Source organism: Siniperca chuatsi, linkage group LG10 (assembly GCF_020085105.1).
Source record: "Siniperca chuatsi isolate FFG_IHB_CAS linkage group LG10, ASM2008510v1, whole genome shotgun sequence".
Taxonomy (NCBI): domain Eukaryota; kingdom Metazoa; phylum Chordata; class Actinopteri; order Centrarchiformes; family Sinipercidae; genus Siniperca; species Siniperca chuatsi.
Window position 1 is genome coordinate 26,475,240 of NC_058051.1, and position 22,271 is coordinate 26,497,510.

The 22,271-nt window shown below is 40.2% G+C and overlaps 1 protein-coding gene across 6 annotated transcripts in view; it reads left to right on the forward strand.

Annotated features, from left to right (window-relative positions):
- The window catches only part of acap3a (ArfGAP with coiled-coil, ankyrin repeat and PH domains 3a), a 72,488-nt gene that overhangs the window by 23,577 nt on the left and 26,640 nt on the right, over positions 1-22,271 (forward strand). For all 6 annotated transcript variants that reach the window (XM_044211256.1, XM_044211259.1, XM_044211254.1 and 3 more), the window contains exons 2-6: positions 5,648-5,705; positions 10,061-10,180; positions 10,903-10,956; positions 20,080-20,138; positions 20,514-20,697. In XM_044211256.1, coding sequence (XP_044067191.1) covers positions 5,648-5,705; positions 10,061-10,180; positions 10,903-10,956; positions 20,080-20,138; positions 20,514-20,697 — 475 coding nt within the window. The remainder of the gene's footprint in view (positions 1-5,647; positions 5,706-10,060; positions 10,181-10,902; positions 10,957-20,079; positions 20,139-20,513; positions 20,698-22,271) is intronic.

Consider the following 22,271-nt stretch of genomic DNA (forward strand, 5'->3'; position numbering starts at 1 on the left):
AGGGTTTGAGGTGAATGCAGCAACAGCGGCACACTCAGTCTAGTCTGGTGCAGAAATGTGAGTGTTTATAGTGCGGCTGAGCTCTCTCCTCTTTCAGAACAGAAAGCAGGCCTGTTTAAGTATGAGGAACACGTCTAAGCTTTCAAGTGGAAATAAAAGCTTGGGCTTATGAAACAATAGTCAGGGCTTTGAACACATGTTGGGGAGGGTATTACTGGAGACATTTGAACTCCCTTTGCACCTTAAATGCATTAGGATTGGGTTACGACAGATTATGGGGCAGTGTAATTCTTAAATTATTAGGATGATGATGTAAATGTGGCGCCAACTAGATGAGTGCAAAATTTCTTTGGCGGTCATAAGGTTAAGGATGGCAAAATGGGCTGTTTACATTCTGAATTGGTTGCAGTAATTTACTGTTCGCTAAGCCCCGCCCTTCTTAGTTACCGTTGCTATGTCTGTCAAGCTTTCTTGCATGTAGTTTACAATGATAACAATGGCAGATTTAACACTTGAAATTCTTAGTAATTTTTGAAATAACAGGTCCTTGATTTCAGAAAGTGGCAGATAAAATCAGGCGTCTAATTTCTTGCTAGCAACCATCTATTTTAGTGGCTGAAAGGACGACTGTCATTAGCAGATGTGATCAGTTATAGCTAGCTAGCTAATTAAGCTAACCTTGAGTCATTAGTTACTTGAAAATACTGTTTCCAGCTGACTTGTATTAATACGAGAATCCTTTAAAAGGCATCTTAAATATGCACTTGATGGCTGCATATATGAGATAGTGCTAAAGCTGCATGTCCAAGGCCAAAAGTCTGTCCACTACTACACAGTGGATGTGCTAGTCGTTAACAGGACTTTTTTAACGTAACCAGGCTGTCACCCCACAAACTAATGTAGTTAGTTAATGATGTGCGCCTTGGCTTTGGAAATAACATTACTATTGTAAGCTAGTTAGCCAGACATGCTAACCATTGCAGATTAACAGTTAATCCATTCCTTACTCTTTTGCTGTTGTGTCTCTGAAGAGGAGTGCAGCACCATGCGCATTTGGAGAAATCCAAAGCTCAACAGGCCTGCCGTGCCTAGTTACGGTTGCTAAGCTATGATTGGACAATCGCTGTTTGGGGGAAGGGTTTAGTGAACGAAAGTATGTGGGGAGGTAGCTAGTGCTCTGTACTGGGTAGGATTTTTGAAGTGCTTGGCATTGCATAGCCAGGGTAGCCTCCTTGACCCTGCATTAGTTCATGTTGTAGTCTGGAAGAGGAAGAGGGGGAGAGCTGGGCAGGGCAGGGAGCATTAGGAGCCATATAACTAAGAATAACCCGAGCTTCTGTTCAACGTAGCTGAAGGGAATGTGCTCAGGGATCCCACTCCCCCCCTACTATCAGCTATTCAGCCCTGCAATCCAGCCTCAATTAGGACACTAAAGCAATCAATATTATAACAAAATGCTGCCATTTTCTCCAGACAAGAAGTGGCTTTGTCACAGTGGGGCCCTCAGACAGACAGACAGGGCCGCCCCGTCACCATCCCCTTGGTTCCCCTCCTCCACCTCACCTCCTAAATCCTCCACATTGATGAAACCGTCTGTGGTAGGTTTTGAATTAAGATTCAAAGAAGAGATGAAAGAGATTAAAGATACTGAAGAGTGTAGGAAAGAGCAAACAGCAGATTTATATCAAACAGTCTGCTGATTGCTGAGGATCATTTGAAGCTAGCGTGTAGTCTTCTCTACAGCTGTTCTCATTTGTATGCTGGCAGAGAGACTAGAGCGCGCTGACACCGCTGCATCACTCATTGGCTAATTCGCTCTCCCCAGTGGGCCACCGTCTGTAGGTTTAGTCGGTGTGCCCCAGCTGGCGGTTTGGTTGAGGAGCCATGGCTGTATTTTAGGGGTCACTACCTGGACCCAGTTTTGGCTCTCTACTCAGCATCCCACCTGCTCGTTCTCCATCCAGGCCACCAGGCTGCTCTGCCGCGATTCACCCTCCAAAACATAAACCCTTTGGGGCATCTGTCCCCACCTGCATCTTTCTCAGCCATCTGGTTCACACACAGCAGCCATCCCACACTTTACTCAAGTACTGTACTTGGGAACAAATTTAAGGTATTTATACTTTACTTGAGTAATTCCATTTCATGCTACTTTATACTTCTACTCCACTACTAATTCAGAGAAAAATATTTTACTCTTTTACTTTTTACTCAACTACATTTATTAGACAGCTTTAGTTACTTTAGTTACAGATTTACAGATAATTTACAAAACATATGATGAGCTCTAGAAAACATGATGCATTGTTACAAATTACTACTCAACAGTACATAAAATAATCTGAATAGCTTCAGCTTGACCAACTATAACAGTATCAAATTCTATCTACACATTAATGCATCAGCAAAAAATTTTATATAATAGTATAAAACTCACAGGGGCCATTGTTCTGTATTATAAGTAGTTTTACTTTTGATCGTCAGATCGTTCGTCAAGTACATTTTGCTAATAATATGTACTTTTACTTAAGTAAAAGATCTCAATACTTTTTTCCACCACTGCTTACTGGAATAATGGAAACATTTCCTCTGGGATGATGCTTGTACAACCTCAGTCATAGTTCACACACCACCATCAAAAAGTCATAGTTCACACACCACAAAACAATCCCAGCATAGACAAAAATGTTGTTTTATGGTACAACATTTCAAAAGGCTTTAACCTAGCATCATGTGAAACTAGTTAAGACGTGTGGCTGCTCCTGAATTAAAGAGAAACAGAGGTGTTCTGCGAATTTGGGCCAGTAAACGGCACCTCAGCCGTTCCTCTGGACGCCCCGTCAGCATGTCATCAGCCAGAAACCACCGGAGCTGAAGCTTGCTCAGCACAATCTCAGTGTTTATTATGTTTTTACACTGCTGCTTAACTGCACTGTTCCATGTCACATTAATGATCCCAGACTAATACTGCACACTAACAGGCGCATAACTTCAATCTGTCTTGGTCCTAATCAGACATGAAGAAGAAGCATAGTCTTCATGTTTATTTGAGTTAATCAGTGATGTCTGTGTACAAGTTGACATGTGAACCACAGACAGTTTTACTGCAGTTTAATCGTCTCCTGACGAGGTTTTAATGGTGTGAGGATGGTCATCTCTTGTCACAGTAACTGTGTCGTGAGTCTACTTAGCTTCCCTGCTCCCCGTGGTATAAATAAGGGTCAACTCACAAGCACATCGGGGACCTCTGCAGCCCACTTAAGAGATGGTTGCCTTGGCTACAGGCCCGGGGCACCGTGTGCATCCATTGTGCGAGGCATGTGCAGTGAGACAGGGCAGTGGGGGTTGGAGGGGGTTCAACGGGAGCAGCTGTCCCATAAGGCAGAGTCCACACATCTGGAACAGCTAGCTGGGCTGTCACTATGTTGAGCCACACTGGTTCAGTTGCATTTGGAGCAGCGCTGTGTGGGAGCAGCATGGCCGAAAGCCCAGTGGCATCCCCACTGTTGACCTTTGAATTTTTTTTATTGCCACATAATTAAATGTATTCAGTGTTTGTCCCACACCTCTGTGTTTGGCAAGATGTGAAAGCCTTTGAAACATAATTTACACAATCATGTCCTTAATCCCACAAACATAAAGCTCTTTTAGGTGGGTTTAATGCAGGGTTATAAAGCACTAAGGCACTGGTTCCCAACCTTTTTGGCTTATGGCCCTTTATAGCCAGGCAATGCCGTCTGGCGACCCCTCGTAACGTTGTCTATGATCTGTGAGCAATTTAACCAAAGAGTGGTGTTTCTTTGTCATATTATCAGAAGTTTTTAGAGTCCTGAAGAGGTAAACTCTCCAGTGTTTAGCAAAAATTTAAGACAAGCCAGAAAAAATTATTGTACTACTAGTTGTAGCAGTGTAGTAGTAATGTTTTGTCTTCTTCTTTCCTGTCTTTCCTGTGTTAACCAGGAAATGGGTCATTCATGAACTGTGTTGAATATCTGTGGACATTTTAAAATAAAATATCAAAATAACGTTTCAAGATCAGTCTGGCTGCTGCTGAAAGGCGTGAGGGGAACGAGCCTCCTGAAAAGCGAGAGCCTCCTAAGCTGTGCATTATCACATAAATGGGCAGTTTCAAAAATGACATCAGCAATGAAAACAGCTTTGCTCACAGCAAGATTATCCCTTGGTGTGGTTGGCTGAAGGCTGTTCAGTCAGAGATCAGTTCAGGTTACAATAACACACGTCCACATGTGGAATAATATGGTATTTTTTCGGTAATGTATGTTTCCATCCTGCATCCATCCTGCACCCCCCCCCCCAACTCCCTCAGATTCTGTGTAAAAAGCTGTGGGGGTGAAGAGGAGTATGAGAGCACGTGCCATCCTTCGTCGCTGCAGCTAGCCGAGCAGGCTAATCCACCCAAGGCCAGCGAGAAAGAGATGAGACAGAGATACAAGTTTTATATCCTGCCAGCCGATGTCCGATAAATGCCACAGATACTCTCATCACGGAGCTGTGTGTGTGTGTAGTGCTGTGATTCGTTACACTTTCTCCTTGATATCAAATGGAAAACTAGTCTTAAGTGTGTGTCTGAGAAAGGAAGACGGATGCTGCCAGTATGCTACTTCACAAGTGCTTGTCAGATATGTAAATATTAGTTGATGACCTATTTTTCAAGACGAACCCGAGACTAAAACTAAATTTAAAGTAACCATTGAAAACAGGAACTATGACGACATGTATTACATTTTCGTCAGTGAATAAAAACAAAATGATAATGTGAAAGACTGATGAATAGAGAATGTTACTCAACGGAATCACACACTGTAGCTTCTGATTAGTAAAATAGTATCCTCCGCTATGCAAAAGTATCTCTTGTTCAGAAGTCGATTTAGCCGCTTGACCTGGAAATATCGCAACAGTTGCTGGTATATTTCAGTCTGGACCAAAGTGGTCGACTGACCGACTGGCCGGCATTTCCATCCCTCGAGCCACAACGCCAGTGTGGCTAAAAATGGGAAGATAGGCAGAGCTGCGATTATATGAAGAGGCTGGCTATTGATCATATTTATACTCCAATTAAACCACCAAGTCCCACTGTGCAGCAGGAAGCAGATAATGGCAGGATGAGCAGCAGATAGAAAGTGTTCATAACACACACAGTATGTGGAGAAGCTGGGGAGTGGTATATTTAGGGGCTACGTCATGCAGCTGTGAGCCTCTGGGTGTAAATCACACCTCTCTCAGTGGAGAGGTTGGGTGTGGTATTAGTGGTGGTGGTGTTGACAGTGGGTAGGTGGATTGGGGTTTGGGATAAGCCAGACAGCCATGTTCCCCTCACTGTGTCGAGACCTCGTCTGTCACATTGTTTTGACAGAGCTGAACTACTCCCAGGACGGCGTCTCGCTCACTTAAAGCTCACCCCAAACTCTCGCCCGTTGCTGCTCGAACATGTCTGGGTTTGGCTCCGCTAAACTCCATCTGTCACTCACAGATTTATGGAGTGTCCTCGTGCTTTCTGAGAGCGTGGGAACTCGCATGCAGATTGTAGAACGGCTGTTTTCCAACGAGATGAATGACCTTAATGGAATTTGTTTCAGTAATATACACAACACATGCCTTAACAGCTTCTCTTGCTTTTGTTTTTCAGGGCAAATATTGATGAGGTGGAGACGGAGGTTGTGGAGATCGAGGCGAAACTAGATAAGGTAAGACATTTGATATTGTCACTGCCAATGCACCTTATCTTTCAGTCTATCTGGTCCTGTATGGCTATTTTCAGAGCGTTTCAGTCCATGTTGGACTTGGCACAACATGGACTGAGGCAGAATGAGCATATCAACACTGAATAACAGGACAGGAAATTATTGGTACACTGCTCTCGATGGGTTAAAACTTTCAAGCATGTTGCTCTTGTCGCTACACCCCGATCTCTGATGTCAAAGCTGATGTTTGTATCATCTCTCCAAGGCTGTGCTCCTTGCTGGCATGCCACATGTTGAGTAGAAGTAAGCACAGTGAAAACCACAAGTGGAAGCCAGAAAGCAGATATCACTGATATCCCATTTCTATCAGCTCATAATCTCAGAAAAGCCAAATCACTGCACGTTTTTAAACCCATTTGTTTTCTTTCTCTTGATTTTATGCCTTTTTTTGTGGGTTTCCCCTTTTCTTCTTCCTATAAAGCACTTTGTAACTTCTGTTTTGAAAAATGTTATATAAAAAAAGAAAGTTTGCTTGCTTGCTACTAAATTGTACTATAAAAAAGCTCATATCAGATAGGGTGACATATTATAACATGTCATTCAGGTCAACATTTAAAGTCATCTTTGTATATCTTTTTGGCAAAGACAGTACAACAAGTTTGCCATTTATTTTTACAAGCCGTCTTTTGAAATCAGGCCAAGTGGTATCAGCTTTTATATGTGCTGAATTTAAATTGAATGGAAACCCTGCCCATCAGCTACAGCTCTGTGCCAGTCTGTTTTAAAGCGCACCTGGAGGCACAAAGCCTGCTGTGACATCACTGATTGAGGTGTGGCCAGAAGCCCAACATGCTTGAAAGTTTAAAGATGATTTAGTGATGATTTTTTCCCCCCTTTCATTCTCCCTTTCACACAGAACTAAAGTTGTGCTTTCAAATGTTGCTTTCAAAATGACGGATATAATTTAATAGAAAATGTAGCATCATGCTGACACATAACATGCATGACAACCTGTTCAGTGATCTATGTGTTAATGTGACTATTGTACAAGCCGTGTTCTTTATGTTCTTAAATGATTGGAAATCTATATTGTAGATTCTATCAGTGACTTTTCTGTGGGTGCCACAGTGAAAAACACAGTAACGCCAGCTTTCAACAACAGGTTATCCAGACCAGACTCAGGGGCTCTCGGACCACTTAATTACCACATAGGACCCTCTTCTGAGGATCAAATGTTTGGTGGGGGTTTCAAAAATTACGCTAATTATTTTCTATATATTGTATATTTTATTTGCAAGTTTATACAAAGAAAACATTAAATAAATAAAGTCTTAAAAGTTCAACAAGTCCTTATATGACTAAACAAAAAACAAAAAGAAAAGGTTTGGAAATTTGCTGCCTCTCTTCTCCAAATAATATCACTGTTTCATAAAACAAGATCAGTTACTAATCTCAGTGCTGTGTCGCAAGTTTTAGATACAGTAATTAATGAAGGTATCTATGCTGTGCCAGCTGTGCGTAAAATACGCAAGACTCATCTGTCTACGCAGGCGGAAACACAAGTGAACATCATCGATTGGAAACATCAGCATTATGCATGCATTAGCGTTGTTTATTTTTATCGTCTATTTATTTCCCACAGCCTTTGAGCGTGCTTACAGTACCCTTGCGCGCCGAGCTTTTGCCTAAATTGCCTATGTCAGCAGCCAGCTTTGATAAATTCGGTATGTTCGGTTTGCAGGTATTAAATTAACAGGAGATAATTGCAGGTTATATTTCGGTTCTGGGAAACAGACTTTGACACACAAAACCCCTTGGTTTTCAGAGGGTATTTCACACACTGATCCTAGCTCTACACAGTATTGGATAATATTGGATGAAAAATGACTGCAAAAACAGGAATGTTGTTATGTTGTTCTCCACATTGTTGTTCTGTCACTGCATATCTTGTTGCAACAGACCTTTGACACAGCTTGCCCATTTCACTCAGCTGCTCACCTTCTGCATTATAATACTCCGCAGTGCCTAATCCCGCAGTGCTAACATTGCTTGCCTCCACTGATGGCACTCTGCATAATGGACAGGGTGATGTCGCTCAGTCCTGTTAACAAGTTCAGTTGAGGGTCACTGAACCGAGACGTGGCAGCGGTGCAAGATTTGGACTCGCTGAAAACATAAAACTGCATCACATCGGCTTTCAAAGCGTCCACTTGCCTTGTAATGAAGCAGCCAGATGTTTTGCCTGTAATGCTTATGTCACCGGTCCATCTGCTCCTTTTCACTTTGAATTACGGTGTGTGTCTGCGAGAGTCAGGCAGTCTGTTCTTCTTTTACTGCCATCAGTGTCGGAAACCTCCAGTATAGTTCATATTCCAGTCAGAAGGAATATGAACACTGTCGTCACTGTTAATTGGGACATTTAATATTCCATAATCAAACCATTGTCTTCCAATACTGTCACGATTTTTGGCCTCTTATATCCATCAAAATACTGGAGAGAGGCCAATTTAACAACTTACATATACTTACCTCACTTACTAGCATCTGAATCTGATAACATCTGTAGTTCTGGGATCACTTAATATTTTTTCCTGTGCTGTGTATGAATGATTTTAATCTAACCCAGTTGCAGAGTTTAGCATTAGATCATGAAAGGAGGAAATCGTAAAAAAGAAACTATTCAGTGATTCATATTTCATTTGATGTTCTGATCTTGATTAACAACCATTAGCTAAAAATAATTTTTAATCTCTGTAACTTTAGCTCAGCTATAGGTTTAGGAGGGAAATAAACGTATTCACTTTCTTGATGAAATTTAGATGAGTAAATCGATACCACGCTCATGTCTGTACACGAAATATGAAGCTAGAGCGAGGAGACTGTTAGCGTAGCCTAGCATAAAGACTAAAAACTGCGGGAAACAGCTAGCCTGGCTCTGTAATAGTTTCAGCTTTTAACTCTTCATATGCCGCAACTTGTAGTTTTTGCATTTTAGTTTGTGTACGAATTGAACAAACAAGATAAAACGTGTTAACTAGTGAGCTTTAGAGGTGGTGGTAGGTGGATTTTTATTTTTTTATTTGGACAGAGTCAGGCTAGCTGTTTCCTCTTGTTTACAGTCTTTATGCTAAGCTAAGTTAAATATGTGTTGACTCTAGCTTCATATTTAGTGTTAAGTCATGAGAGTGGTATCGATCATCTCATCTAACTCAAGAAAGCAAACAAGCATGATTCCCAAAATGTCAAACTATTCCTTTAAACTAAGTGCTCAGTCCTGTGTCTGGTTAGCAGCTGGGAGGAAGTGGAACTTTCCTGGAGGAAAAAAAGGGTGCTGAGAAACCGAAAGCCTGGCGTTAGAACACAGAGTGACAAAATAAGAAGAAATAAATTTTCCTCTCATAAAAGTAGAAGCTAAACAATGCAGGCTTTATTGTAGATATCATACATGTTTCTGACAGCCGCAGAGAAAATGTGCGGTCGAGATACAAGTCAGACACAAAACATACACGCTGAATTATCAGCGTCTGTTATCAATTCTCCAGTCCTGGATAACATTAAGCCTCTGTAGCTTTTTCATTTGTGTCTGGTGGCATGCTGATGGTTACTACTACCGTATGTTACCACAGGTGATAACTACACAACAAACATGCAACTGTATGACATAGCCTACTGTACATCCTGGTCTATGTGTGGTAATGTGCTGAAAAAGTGGAGTAAATGTGGAGGTTTTGATCTGGAAAACAAAAGTTTGAGTATTGTAGCCGAGCTGATAGTGAGCAGCTGTTCCCTTTTATTTAAAATCAGAATCAGAAATACTTTATTAATCCCCGAGGGGAAACTTTTTTGTTACAGCTGCTCACTATCACTATCACACAGGAATAGAAGTACTAAGCAAATCAAAATATAATACACTATAATACAGCTAAGATTAAAAAAAAATTGGACTAAAAACAGCTCAAATTAAATATTCAAGTCTAATATTGGCTTTAAATCTCAGAATTAATAAAATAAAATACCCATAGAAATGAAAAAACACGTGTAGTTTGTTTGAAATTATAGATTGTAAACTCCTGAAGTTATTCAGGTTGCCTCCAACACTGCTCATACAAACATGTATGAAAAGTCACATCAGTAAAATCTAAAACATAAAATAGTGCAGCAGCTAAAATATAGGAATTAATCTAATATAAAATATGAAATGAAATAATAATGAAGATGATGATTCCCAGAAGCAACACAGAGGAGACGTCTTCACTGTCCTTAATGGTACCTAAGGCTCTGCTAACATTAATATGATGTGTGTGGTGAAAGTGATGACCTTCATTTATCTCCTCCAAATGTGGCTCTCTACTCCACAGCTGGTGAAGCTATGCAGTGGGATGATTGAAGCAGGGAAGGCCTATGTCAGCGCCAACAAGCTCTTTGTCAACGGCATCCGGGATCTGTCTCAGCAGTGCAAGAAGGATGAGATGATCTCGGTGAGGTTCTGATGAGTCTGGAAACGTGTTCATCTAGCCTCTGTTTGAACCATTATAGCCTTTATTGTGTTTTTATTGTCTTTATTTGTCATATTATTCTGTCATTTAGTGGATAGTGGACCATTATAATTAGTGTCTCCTGGGATGGGGACTTTCCACCCCTTACAGCTCTGGATGTGTGTGCGTGTGTGTGTGTGTGTGTGTGTGTGTGTGTGTGAGTAAACCTGGTTACTAACAGATTAGTAAGTGAGGATCAGATTCGGTCTGGAAACTGGCTCGGCTCGCAGCACCAGCGTCTTGGACTATTTTCATTGCTGCTGACATTAAGTACTATTAAAAGCCTTCTTGGCTTCAACCATATGACTAATTGTGAGTTTCTTATTAAAGTCTTGTTCGTATTTGTAGTTTCCATTGTAAAAAAAAAAAAAAAAAAAAAAAAAAAAAAAAAGGAACTGAATCAGCCCTGCAATTATAGTTCCTTTTCCTGTACAAGGTTCAAGGGAAAAAATCCTCTAGAGCACAAAAGTACACCTCAGTGACATCAACCAGCTTTGACTTAATTTTAGCACTGCAGATCTTTTCATTTTCTTCCATTTAGAATCCAAATAAATTTTGGTTTTAGTTTGTGGCAGCTGATGCAAACGCAGCAGCAGTTCTGAGAATATTTATTTATGTATTTTGTAGTTAAAGAAGGATGTTATAATATGCTTTTTTCTTTGCAGGAGTGCCTGGAAAAGTGCGGTGAAAGCCTCCAGGAAATCATCAACTACCACATGGTAAGTGAAGTCGGCCTGCTCTCCAGACTGTCCCCATATGCTCCACATACAGTAGATTGAGACAGAGCAGCACAATGATATCATCCCATCTTGAAATGCTAACATTAACTGGCATTTAAGGCCTCACTAGGGTCCTTTATTCCCTTATAGGGAACAATACCGAGGGTCAAGCTGAGCTGTATTTCTACTGCTTCCATGTGGATTACTTCTTTCACACATCATTAAATCTGTCTGTCAAACTGTCAGTACTGTACCTGTCAGTCAGAGCCGTGTCACATCTCAGACAGGCACTAACACTGTCTTTCAAAGATGGCATTATATTAGAAGAATGCCTCATATGGTGCAGTAAAGGCGGTACCACTTACTTATAAGGTACCCTTTATAAAGGGCTCATAAGTTGTAACTAATGGCTTTGTTAATGGTTAATAAATGATTTACAAATGCTTTTATATTGTTATAAGCCATTAATAAGGACAAATTTGGTGTTACCAGGTTGTGAAAACTCCCACTGGCTGGTGTTTATCATTTCTTTTTGGTAATAATGGAGTTATAAATGTTGGTAATCCATTAATAAATGCTCATAGGTCTCTCACTTTCTAATAAGAAATCACTTCTGCAGTGTTAATATGTCATTAATAAGTGATTTTAATCATCAATAAGTTCCATAAGTTCTTAATAAAAGTATTTTGGTGCAGAATGTCTGCAGCCCTTTTGTAGAAAAACTTGAACCCACCCCGATTATTAATAAGCAGAATATAAATTATAACTGATCTATAACTGACCTTATAAGTTATTAAATATTAATAAAACCATTAGTTTCATCGTTAAAACCCTCTATAAAGTGGTGCCTTACCAGAAAGCAGTACAATAAAGGCTGTTTGTGGTTTTCAAAAGCAGCTATCTGCAGGTATTTTATGCATTTCTATGCACTTAAAGGCACCTCTGATAAAATTCCTGAGAATTACAACCTTGAATAACAATAACAGTAAGGTAATATTTTTCTTATTCCCAGCTCTGTTACTGTCTTTTTATTAATCTACATCTTTGCCCTGACATTAAACAGAGCTTCTGCTTTACTGCTGGGTCGTTTCCCCTCCACGCTTTTAAGACTCCTGAACCCCTGCCCCCCATCCTTCCCCTCCGAGGCCCTTTGAAAACCATTAGCTTGAACCCATTGCGTGTTCAAGTGTGTTACATATGGTCAGGCAAGTGTACAATATATATGTGCGTGACTGTCGATAGCATACAATTAACCTTTGACATTCAGCAGGTCATTGGGATCTTGCCAAATTGTTGCACTAAACTGTTGAGTTTGTTGACAGCGGCAAACAAGACCTAAATATATTGTAGTGAACACTGATAAGCATAATTTATCTCAGTCTTTAATCATATTGTCCTTACTTAAGACGGCTATTGCCAGTACTTTTATATCAGCAATAGATCACATGACAATATGTATGCGAAAAGACTCGCTCGTAGTGAGAAGAGAATTATCACCCGACTCTGTAGTTCTCCTCAGCTCTACGGAGCTTTATAGTGTCTTTCAGCTCAATGTTTTGGTTGTCGGGCCTGCAACGTTACTGTTTTGGTTCACTCTTACCGTTCTCATAGTGTTGCTTCCAGCTGCAGCAGGCAGCTGTTTTCTAAAAACCGACTGTACACCACCTGCCCAGCACCAAACAGGAGACAGACGACGTTAGCGACTAGCTAGTGAACATAGTGGAGTATTTAGCAACTAAAGAACCAGATCTTTCCTGTTGGTGGAGACTACTGGTTGATACATTATCATCATATAAAGTCGATATGATGAACGTATTAGCAATGTTGTGTTTACAGCTTGTTTCTGCTGCCCCCAAGTGGCCAAAAAAATCAATTAACACAGTTTTTTTTTAAATGAATGAAAGAATTTACATGAGTAGTGTGAGCACTCACATTTTCTTTGTGCATTTTGCTTTTATTGAACAATTAAGTAATTTAAATTTTTTTTTTTAAATACCAAAAGATCATTTGGGTGTGCTCGCCATTATCAATGAGGATAGACTTAAAATAAGAAACACCTCCCAACACCATACAATTAAACAGCACCACAAATTACATCCTCCAAATAAAGCATAAAGTTGAATCAACACATCTCGTTGTATCAGACTGCATTTGTTTTAGCTAAGTGTATCTTATAAACTGGCAATAGAGTGTACATTCATCCAGTCACAATTATTGTCATCCTACGTTCAAGTTAGACACGTGTACACTTTCATACAAAATCAGCAATATCAAAAATCCTCCTGAATGGTTTTATGGAAACCAATCTTATGCAACGTATGGATCTATAGTCCTCGACATATTTGAGAACTGCTGATCTCCCTAAACCTGTACAATATAATGCAATAAACATGCAAAAAGCTGTTTTGTGATGCTTGTATTGTTATTTTTTTTACACTCTTAGAGGTATTGATTCTACATGATGGTAATTTCTGAGGCTGCAGGTTGTGATGTTTTATTGAAATGTTTTATATGGTAAGGCTTTCCCTTTGTTTCGCCGGCCCTTTGTAATTGTATTCAAATTAGAGCTCTGGCAGTTTTAGGATTACATGCTTTGTTCTGTTTCCAGTGCCTTCCAGTTCCAATCAAATGCAGCCTTTCAGTGTTTCTCTTAGATTGACAAACTCCCTGTTTGTCTGGTTCAGTGTGTCACACTTTAGACACCATAAGAGAGCGTGGTTTGGCCTGGGACCAGCTGGCCTCTTCCACTGTAAGCTCAGCTGGGTTTTCAGCCTCCTGTTTCCCCTCTCCCTCCCTGCAGTCCATTAGAGCCAAGAGTCTGACTGGACATTAATATGATTGGCTCAAAGGTTTTCTGTGTTACTTTGATATAAAAGCAGAGCAGAGCAGGGGGGTGGTGTGTATGAGAAGTGCGAGACTGAAGCGATAAGAGGGATTCCCCTGAGATGAAAGATTTCACAGAAATGATAATATTTGCAGCGATGGGACCTTAACGCAGTGATGAGAGCCTCAAGATCCACTGATATTTAAGACTTTTAGCTGAAGCAATAACATTTTCTGTTGACATCTTTTACGTGTTCGTATTTTATTCAGGAAAGACAACATGTGCATTTAACTGTGCAGCGCTCCTGTAGCCAAGGGACTCCAGCAGTGCTCCAATGAATAAGAAATGATGATGGTTATATCTGCTACTTGTGATGGATGTCCCTCTGTGTGCATACTTTGCCGTGCAGCTGCCACTGTGCTTATAGACACTCAAGAATATGAAATGGCACCGTACAAATGGGACCGCTGAGTGCCAACTGCCCTTGTTGCAGGCATGCTCGGATGCCTTTTTAAAACACATAAAATAAACACAAACAGTGCATATGTTTGAGCATATACATGGACGTGAGCTCAGACAACCAAACACACAGATCCAAGTAAAGTATAAAAGAGTCTTGGCCCTTGCTTCCCTCCATTTCCTGATAGCTTGGCTCCCTTGCCAGTCCAGCACCACACAACAGAACAAACAGGCTCTGTTTGTATGAATGTCAAACGCAAGCCAAGAGTAGCTCCTTTTTACTTTAGCTCAGAGCCTTTTCCCGTCCAAAGATTTCACAACAGATTTTTCTTTCAAATGGGCAGAAGCATCAGCAGAATCAGGCCAACATTTGAACGGTCTCTATTTAATTCAAGCATGAAACTCCATATGAATACTCAATAAATTATTGACTTATGTTTGACACTGAACATCCATTAGAAATGAGGGTAGACTGACACGCAGATGCAAAGAGAGACGAACATCTGAGCTGCCAAGTCTTAAAGCATTGAAAACAGGACAAAGGATTATATGTAGGATGGTGAGATGTGCAGTAGGCAGAGAGAAAACATGTGAGCATGGAAGAATTTAGGTTATAATTACATATTATTTTATGTAAGTTACATACATACGGTATGATTTTCCTGATTTTAACTCATTTGAAAAGAATAAGTATGTTAATGCAGTAGGCTTTACATACTGAATGGGTGAATTCCCGTGTGGGATGCCAACGCTAGTGTCTCTCAGTTATATTTGGAAACTGGAAAACAAAGCAAAACGCAGCAGGAAGGCATTTCTGTCTGCAACTGCAATCCTTATCATTCCTTACAGACTATAAGTGCATCCTTTGATCAGAAAGTAAAAATATACGAAAATGTATCCTCAAAGGGAGCGCAGTGGCCTGACAGAGAAACTGATACTTAAAGTCCGTGTAAAGCAATAATAAATAAATGTTCTGAGTTTGTCACACCACAGAAAAATGTGTTATTAACCACTGAGCCAAATTTGAATGATTGATTAAAAAAATCGCAAAGTAAATAAAATAAGTTAGCAAAATCTTGAAACAATAAGTGGTATTCTCTGCTCTCAAACGCTGGGGTCCGCTGAGAGGAAGGCCAATATAACATTACATGCAGTAGCGTCAGCTTGCTTACATGAAAATGATGCTAGGCTAACATACGATTATCAGTGTATCCCAGTTGTCTCCGATGAAAGTTTGTAAAACTACCCGGTGTAAAATGTTCACCGCAGAGGCGGTTGTTGGTGGGGATCCTCAGCTCTCCAACAAGGTGGCTCTTCACCAAATCAATCCACCTCTTCTTGATCTAATCATCCTTCAGAAATTTAAATAAGGAGACCGAGCTGTTTTGTAAATTCTCGCATCCTGGGAATATGCATTTGCCGGACGAAGGCATAGCTAGCTAGCAATCTGTAGGCTGTAACTAACGGCAATAACAGTAACTCTGAGCGGCAAACCACTGATGCTAATGCGCTCTAGTTATTATAGTGTTAGGGGAGGGGCCATGCTCAGTGGCTCATCGAGCCATGATTTCAGGCCCGCCCAAAAAATCCTGAACACAAAAGTGGTGAAAAAGTGGTCTAACTCCACAATTCCATACTACGTCGTTCAGTCTTTGTAACGTGTTTTCAGCAAAACATTTATAATGTGTTTGTAATGTGAAACAGATCTCTGAATTTCCTTTACATTCCTGTTTGTGCCCTAACACTCCTATGCAGTATGTTCCTAGCTATTCTAGTGTTAAATGGCCTTTTTTCTTTACATATACACTCAGTGGCCACTTTATTAGGTACACTTGTGAAATCTATTGCAATTCAATACAACAGTTCTACCATAAATTCTACCTTTACAAAGTAAAAGTAGAAATATAATGTTCAGTTTTTGTTCACATTGTCAGAAATGTGTAATTTAAATTACGTGTTTATTATTGAGTTGCTGTACTGGACTACATTATATTTAGAGGCGTTTCTATTTTTTTGTCCTTATTTACATACAAGAGGGGGGCAGAATATTAGAAACCGCTCCATATAATGCAGTACAGTACAACACCACCACTAACTATGACCTTAATGCTAAAACAAATAACTGAATTAACACCTCACCGTGACGGTGTCAACAAAATCTGAACATTATACAGTAGGCATCATAAAAGTAGCATTGAATTGCATTAGATTGTACAAGTGTACCTAATAAAGTGGACACTGAGTGCATACTTCAGCTTACTCTCTGTGCACAGTGGCAACAGCAGAAGACTGGCTTTACAGACCACTTGTGAAGTTTCCAGTCGTTGAAGTCGGGTTGTTCAAGTATGATCAGTTAACCTAACCTTAATAAAGTCTAAAATGTTTTTCTTGCCACACTTCAACATTTTCTGTCTGATTTGACAGAGGTGTCTGAGGTGTTTGCTTACTCTTGTGCGTGGATCACCAATTTACTTGATTTCATGAGATCAGTCTGTGTTCAAACATGCCAGTGGAATGAGAGGGAAATTAGCAAACTGATAGTCAGTACAGTAGTCCTTTTGTGATGGTGTTTGAAGCCGTTTCATTCCTTAGCTCTGATATCAGGTCATGGAAGATGTGCCAGTCAGATATTCCCTACTTACTTACGTACAGCATGTTTGACAGTGTTTTCTTTGTTCAACCACATTCCAACTCCATTGTGTATGTTGGCCTGTCTGGCAGATATGAGAATAAAATGTTATGATTGTCATTAATTGCTGAAAATATTTCAAATCCTAACAAAAAGGGATAACACAGTCTATATTCACAGTAGGAGCCCCACAATGAGCACATGATAGTATTAGCATGCTAACATACAAACATTAGTTTTACAACATACTTACAGTTAGCATGTTAACATGCTCATTTTTACCATATATTATTTGAAAGCTAATATTCTAAGCATCTAGCATGCTAATGTTTAGCATTTTAGTATGTTAAACATTAAAGAAACAATGAAATAAGAAATACATTTTCCAAGTTCTGATCCTGAGTCCCTAATCCTGTCTCTTGAATAAATGTGAAAAAAGTGTTTTTTTATAAGATAAATTATTATTTATCCAATCAAATGTAATTTTGGGCGACTTGCTAACCTGGCCATCAAAACCACCCTTGATTGTTAGCTCGTGGGTCGTAGTAGCTAGCAGAGAAATAGGAGGGGTGTGTTTGGATCTCAGTTGGCAAAAACTTTGTTTATATTTCCAAAAGAGCATGATTCACGTTCTTCCTTATCTAACAACGTGGGTACATATTCCGTTTCACATCACTTTAGGGAAGCTAAACATGCTAAATTCCTTTTCACTGTGATTATAGCATGTTAGCATGCTATGTTAGCATTAAAGGTAATTGTGGAGTTTTCATGTAAACAAAGTTATGTTTCTCAACTTAACACACGGTGTGTATCCTTGAATCCTAACAAACACGGTGAATGCTTTTCCTTCCTTACAAAACATGAAAAGCTGAGTTTCAAAATATTTCGAAACCTGGATTGTCTATTTTTACATTGATTTACATCAGTTTTGGACGTATCCTGTCAACTGCAGTGTCTGATAAATGGAGATTTTTACCTCTTGATGGTGCTACTGTAGATGGCGGGTTAGGAGATTATCATAGTCATTAGGAATAAATCTGGGGACCATGAATGTCCTAATTTCATTGCAACGCATCCAATATTTGCTAAGATATTTCACAAATTATTGGACTGACAGAGCAACAGACCATTATCACCATGCACACAGCCGCACGTCATTAGTGTGGCTAATTAAAATACAATAATATTTTAGGTGTATTGTTAACCTTTAGGCGGTGTATTGTTAATCCTGCCACTCGTCTCTTTCAGTAGGGTTAGTTCAGATCCCACAGAGGCAACTTGTGGCATCTTGTCCAATAAAAGTAGGGTGTCAACTTGCCACAAAGCAGCTCAGGAATGCTGCAGGCTGCACGACCCCCAGAGCCAGGAAGTCTCACAGCAGTTTTCCTGCCACCACTCACAATCACACACACAAACATGGAGGTGTGCTTGTTGACTTGACAACTTTTAAAGATTGTGGTTTACAGTGAACCACCGTCCACCTCAGTCCTGTCTGCACGGTGCCCAACCTCATCTTACACCCGAGTGTTGATTCTGTTTTCTGTCCTCGCATGTTTGTGGGAGCCCTCGATGGCACAAGACTCCAGTTCTCACTTGTGCTTTTCTAAGAGCTTGTTAAACTGCAGCCAGGCAAACAGATTGACCACACATGCTCAATCAAACCCTCGTGATTTGCAGTCAAACAGAGTGGCCTTTGAACATGCCACTTTGCAAGAAGCAATTAAAAGCACTTTGTTAACTTGACTAGAAAGACAGTGCCTGGTGCAGAATTCCTTTGCTCATTAATCACCTACAGTAAAGTGGATGGGTTCTGATGTGATGGCAGAACCATGAAGCGACAAACAGGATGGGAGGGCTGCTTCGTTGTTCCACTCTCACGCTTGGACCCATTGAGTTTATAGAGCAGTAAAATGAAGCCTTAACCCACCATCAAAAACAAACATGTCTCTCTTAGAGTAAATGGCAGCAATACAATGAAACTGACCACTTCCATCTCAGCCACATTTTTATTTTTAAGTCTGGTCAAATCAAAGTCATCTATACTTACTTTTTATGCTGGTTAGTGGCTCCCTCTGTACACCGCCTACACTGGCAACTATAGACAAGTGTCTTACTCATCATCAGCGCCTGTAATCCCTGAGTTAAAACACCCATAAGCCTAGTTTTATAGGGCCTTGCAAACTCAAATCTTCTAATCCACATACACAGTTGTATATCCAATTATTCAGGCAGGATGAGGATACAAACCCTTTAATCAATCTAGCTGCTCAGTTATGGTGATAGTATACGGACTCTGACAATTTGTCTGAGTGGGTTTGCACCCTGCATGTGATGCAGACTCTGCAGTGTCACATTGTACCAAAAGCCTCCTCTCCTCCCTCTCACTCACTTCCTCCCTCCCTCTCTGCCCGAGTGGCCTATTTAGTAGCAGCAGCAGCAGCATGGCAGGAACAATCACAGAAGATGTGCTCAGAGGGTGAAAGAGAGGAGGAGGGATCTTGAATGTAAAACACCTAACCAAAGGCGGCGTGTTATTGTGTTAGAGCTGGTTTAGTTTGAGTCAGAGTGACATTCCTCCACCATTCATTCCAACAGGCATTAAGGGCTGATTTGCATCATTGGCATGCATCGTGTGGAAAAAGCTGTGCTTTGTCGCCCTCTGTTGGTTAGAAATACATTGCAGGTGGTTTGACAGTAGCAGATTGTTGTTTTCCCTCCAAAAGTCTTCTTACTTGGAATGAGAAATGGCAAAATGCATGATGTTGCGCAGACAATGTGCATTATTTTTATTTTTGTGCTTTATTGGTTTAACAGTAAAAAGCAAATAATAAAATAGTTTTTGTCACACTAAAAATCACTGGGTCAAAATTGACCCAGCACTGACACAATACTGGATTAACTAGTACCAATGGGTTGTTTTGACCCAGTGTTATTTTTTATGTTACTGTTGGGTCTGTGGTGGAAGACATATATTTAGATCCTTTACTTAAGTAAAAGTACCGATACATTAATATAAAAATACTCCACTGCAAGTAAAAGTCAAAACTTCGAAACCATTTCTCCTAAGCGTCAGTAACATAGTAACTGCAGTTCTGCACTGGCAGTTGTATGAACATTTTGGACATGCCATTCAACTCCAGGTGTACAAAGTCTTCATGTTTTTCAAAAACATAATCAAGAAACACTAATTTCTTCTTTTCGTCTGTTTCAGATCCTGTTTGATCAAGCTCAGCGCTCTGTAAAGCAGCAGTTGCACAACTTTGTGAAAGAGTGAGTAAACGTGGTTCTTCAGTCAGGTGTCCCTGCAGAACTTTAGATGTATAAAATATTCAACACAGGTGGAAAAAGCCAAAGTCCACAACCTTTTAAAAAGCAGGCGTACCCTTGTTACCCCTGAAAGCCTTTTTGGTATTTTTAAATATTAATCAGAGTACAACCTTTTGCAGCCCAGATATGTTGTCACAGACATATCATGAACAATGCAGCTAAAGTAGGTTACCTGTAGCCTCACACTGACTTTGTGGTAGCTCTAAATATCCAAAATCTGTAAGTCTGCTATCTCCTGAACTGAACTGTAGTTTGTTTGTGCATGTAAAGTTGCTTTACTGATGTCTCACTTAACTTTCGCTCATCTGTGTCTGTCAGGGATGTTCGGAAGTTCAAAGAGACCAAGAAGCACTTTGATAGGGTGCGTGAGGATATGGAAATAGCGCAGGTGAAAAATGCTCAGGCACCGAGGAACAAGCCTCATGAGGTCGAAGAAGCCACCGGCACGCTCAGCATCACTCGCAAGTGCTTCCGACACCTCGCTCTGGACTACGTACTACAGGTGACTCTATGAATCTATGAACCCTTGTTTGAGAATATACAGTATGTTCCTAAAGGTACAATTTTATTCATTCAAAAATATTGCGTCTTCATGTGCACGTGAATTAAGCTAAAGCTACCTGACGGAGACATAAACATCTAGATAGTAGTGTAATGCAAAGCTGATATCTGTATTAGGATGTATACCAATGTGTACGGGGTCCACGCTGAGTATTGTCTAGATTGCTTCATTTTGTGTGTTAAATTGTTTTATATTGCCATTTATACTCCACATACAAATACGTGCAACTTCAGCTGCCAGTAAAATACACAAAATAGCATAATATTTTAAACATATACTCAAATTAAACGAATAATAAAATGAATTTGTATTTGAACCCCACCTTAAAAAAACAGGAAAAAAATGAGTCTTAACAGAGCCACAAAAAAGGAAAAAGCTGTGTAACTGTTAATGGTCCAGATGGATATTAATAATGGAAACAGAACAAGGGGTTTTAACAGTGGGGGAAATACAAGTCAGAGTTGCATTGGCCCATATTGCATGAGTTTTCTTTAAAAACTGGACTCACCAAAGTGCCAGGTTTCAATATCAGCTCATGAGATAAAAATAACACCCGTTCAACATAAGCCAAGCTTTATCCAGCCCTGCAAAACAAGTTTGGTAACAGCTAATGTCTGAATATTGAACGATCTACACCTCCATGTTTTAATCCTATAGCCTCTTTGTTTACAATTTGGCAAATCTGCATCATGGAAAGTCAGGCTGCTTTGGTTACTAGCAGTTCCTGTTTGCACTGTAGAGACAACAATCACCTGGATTGCTTTGATACTGAAGAAAAAGTCTGAGTGTATACATTGTGAACACTGGTTGTAGCAGTTTGTGTTGGACGTCTGTGTTGTTCTATTTGACTGAGAGAAATAGTGTGACGTTTGTGGCAAATTGTGTCAGTCGTGTGACAGCACTGTCAGTGGAGGGAGGGGGGACGAATATTACTGTAAAAAATTGAGATGCTGTTTGAATCTGCACATTATCTGTTCATATCCAAGTAATGTATTTGTTTACATTCCCACTAGACTGACTAATCTCGCCTGCGCGGTTGTGGAATGACCGAGACGTAGCCCTTTAGCCTGCAGCGATGTCTATGTCCACTGTTCTTCCTGTGTGACACATTCTCCTCTCTGTTCATATGCAGCATGGTTTATTTTGCCCACAAGTTGTAACCGCCTACCCATGTCTTGCCCGCGGAACAAAGAGACTGATTCAGTGGGATCGGTGTGAAGGCCGTGCCCTCTTTCCATTCTTCATTTTGTCTGCCTTCTCTCACTGCTCTCAGACATCTTACCCTTTTGAGTCTTAATTGAAGGTGTCTTGAGGCAGAAAAGGTCAAAGCCGTAGGGAGATGCGCTATATGTACAAGTGACCTCTTAAATGTAGCACAAAATGTCATTTATGTTTGCATCAGTTAAGATAGACAATGCAAAGGCTTTAATTCAGGAAATACCATAGGGACTGTTTTTTTTTTTTATGGCAGTGTGTTACGTTTTTTTCCAATTCTACTGACATATTGTGTGTTT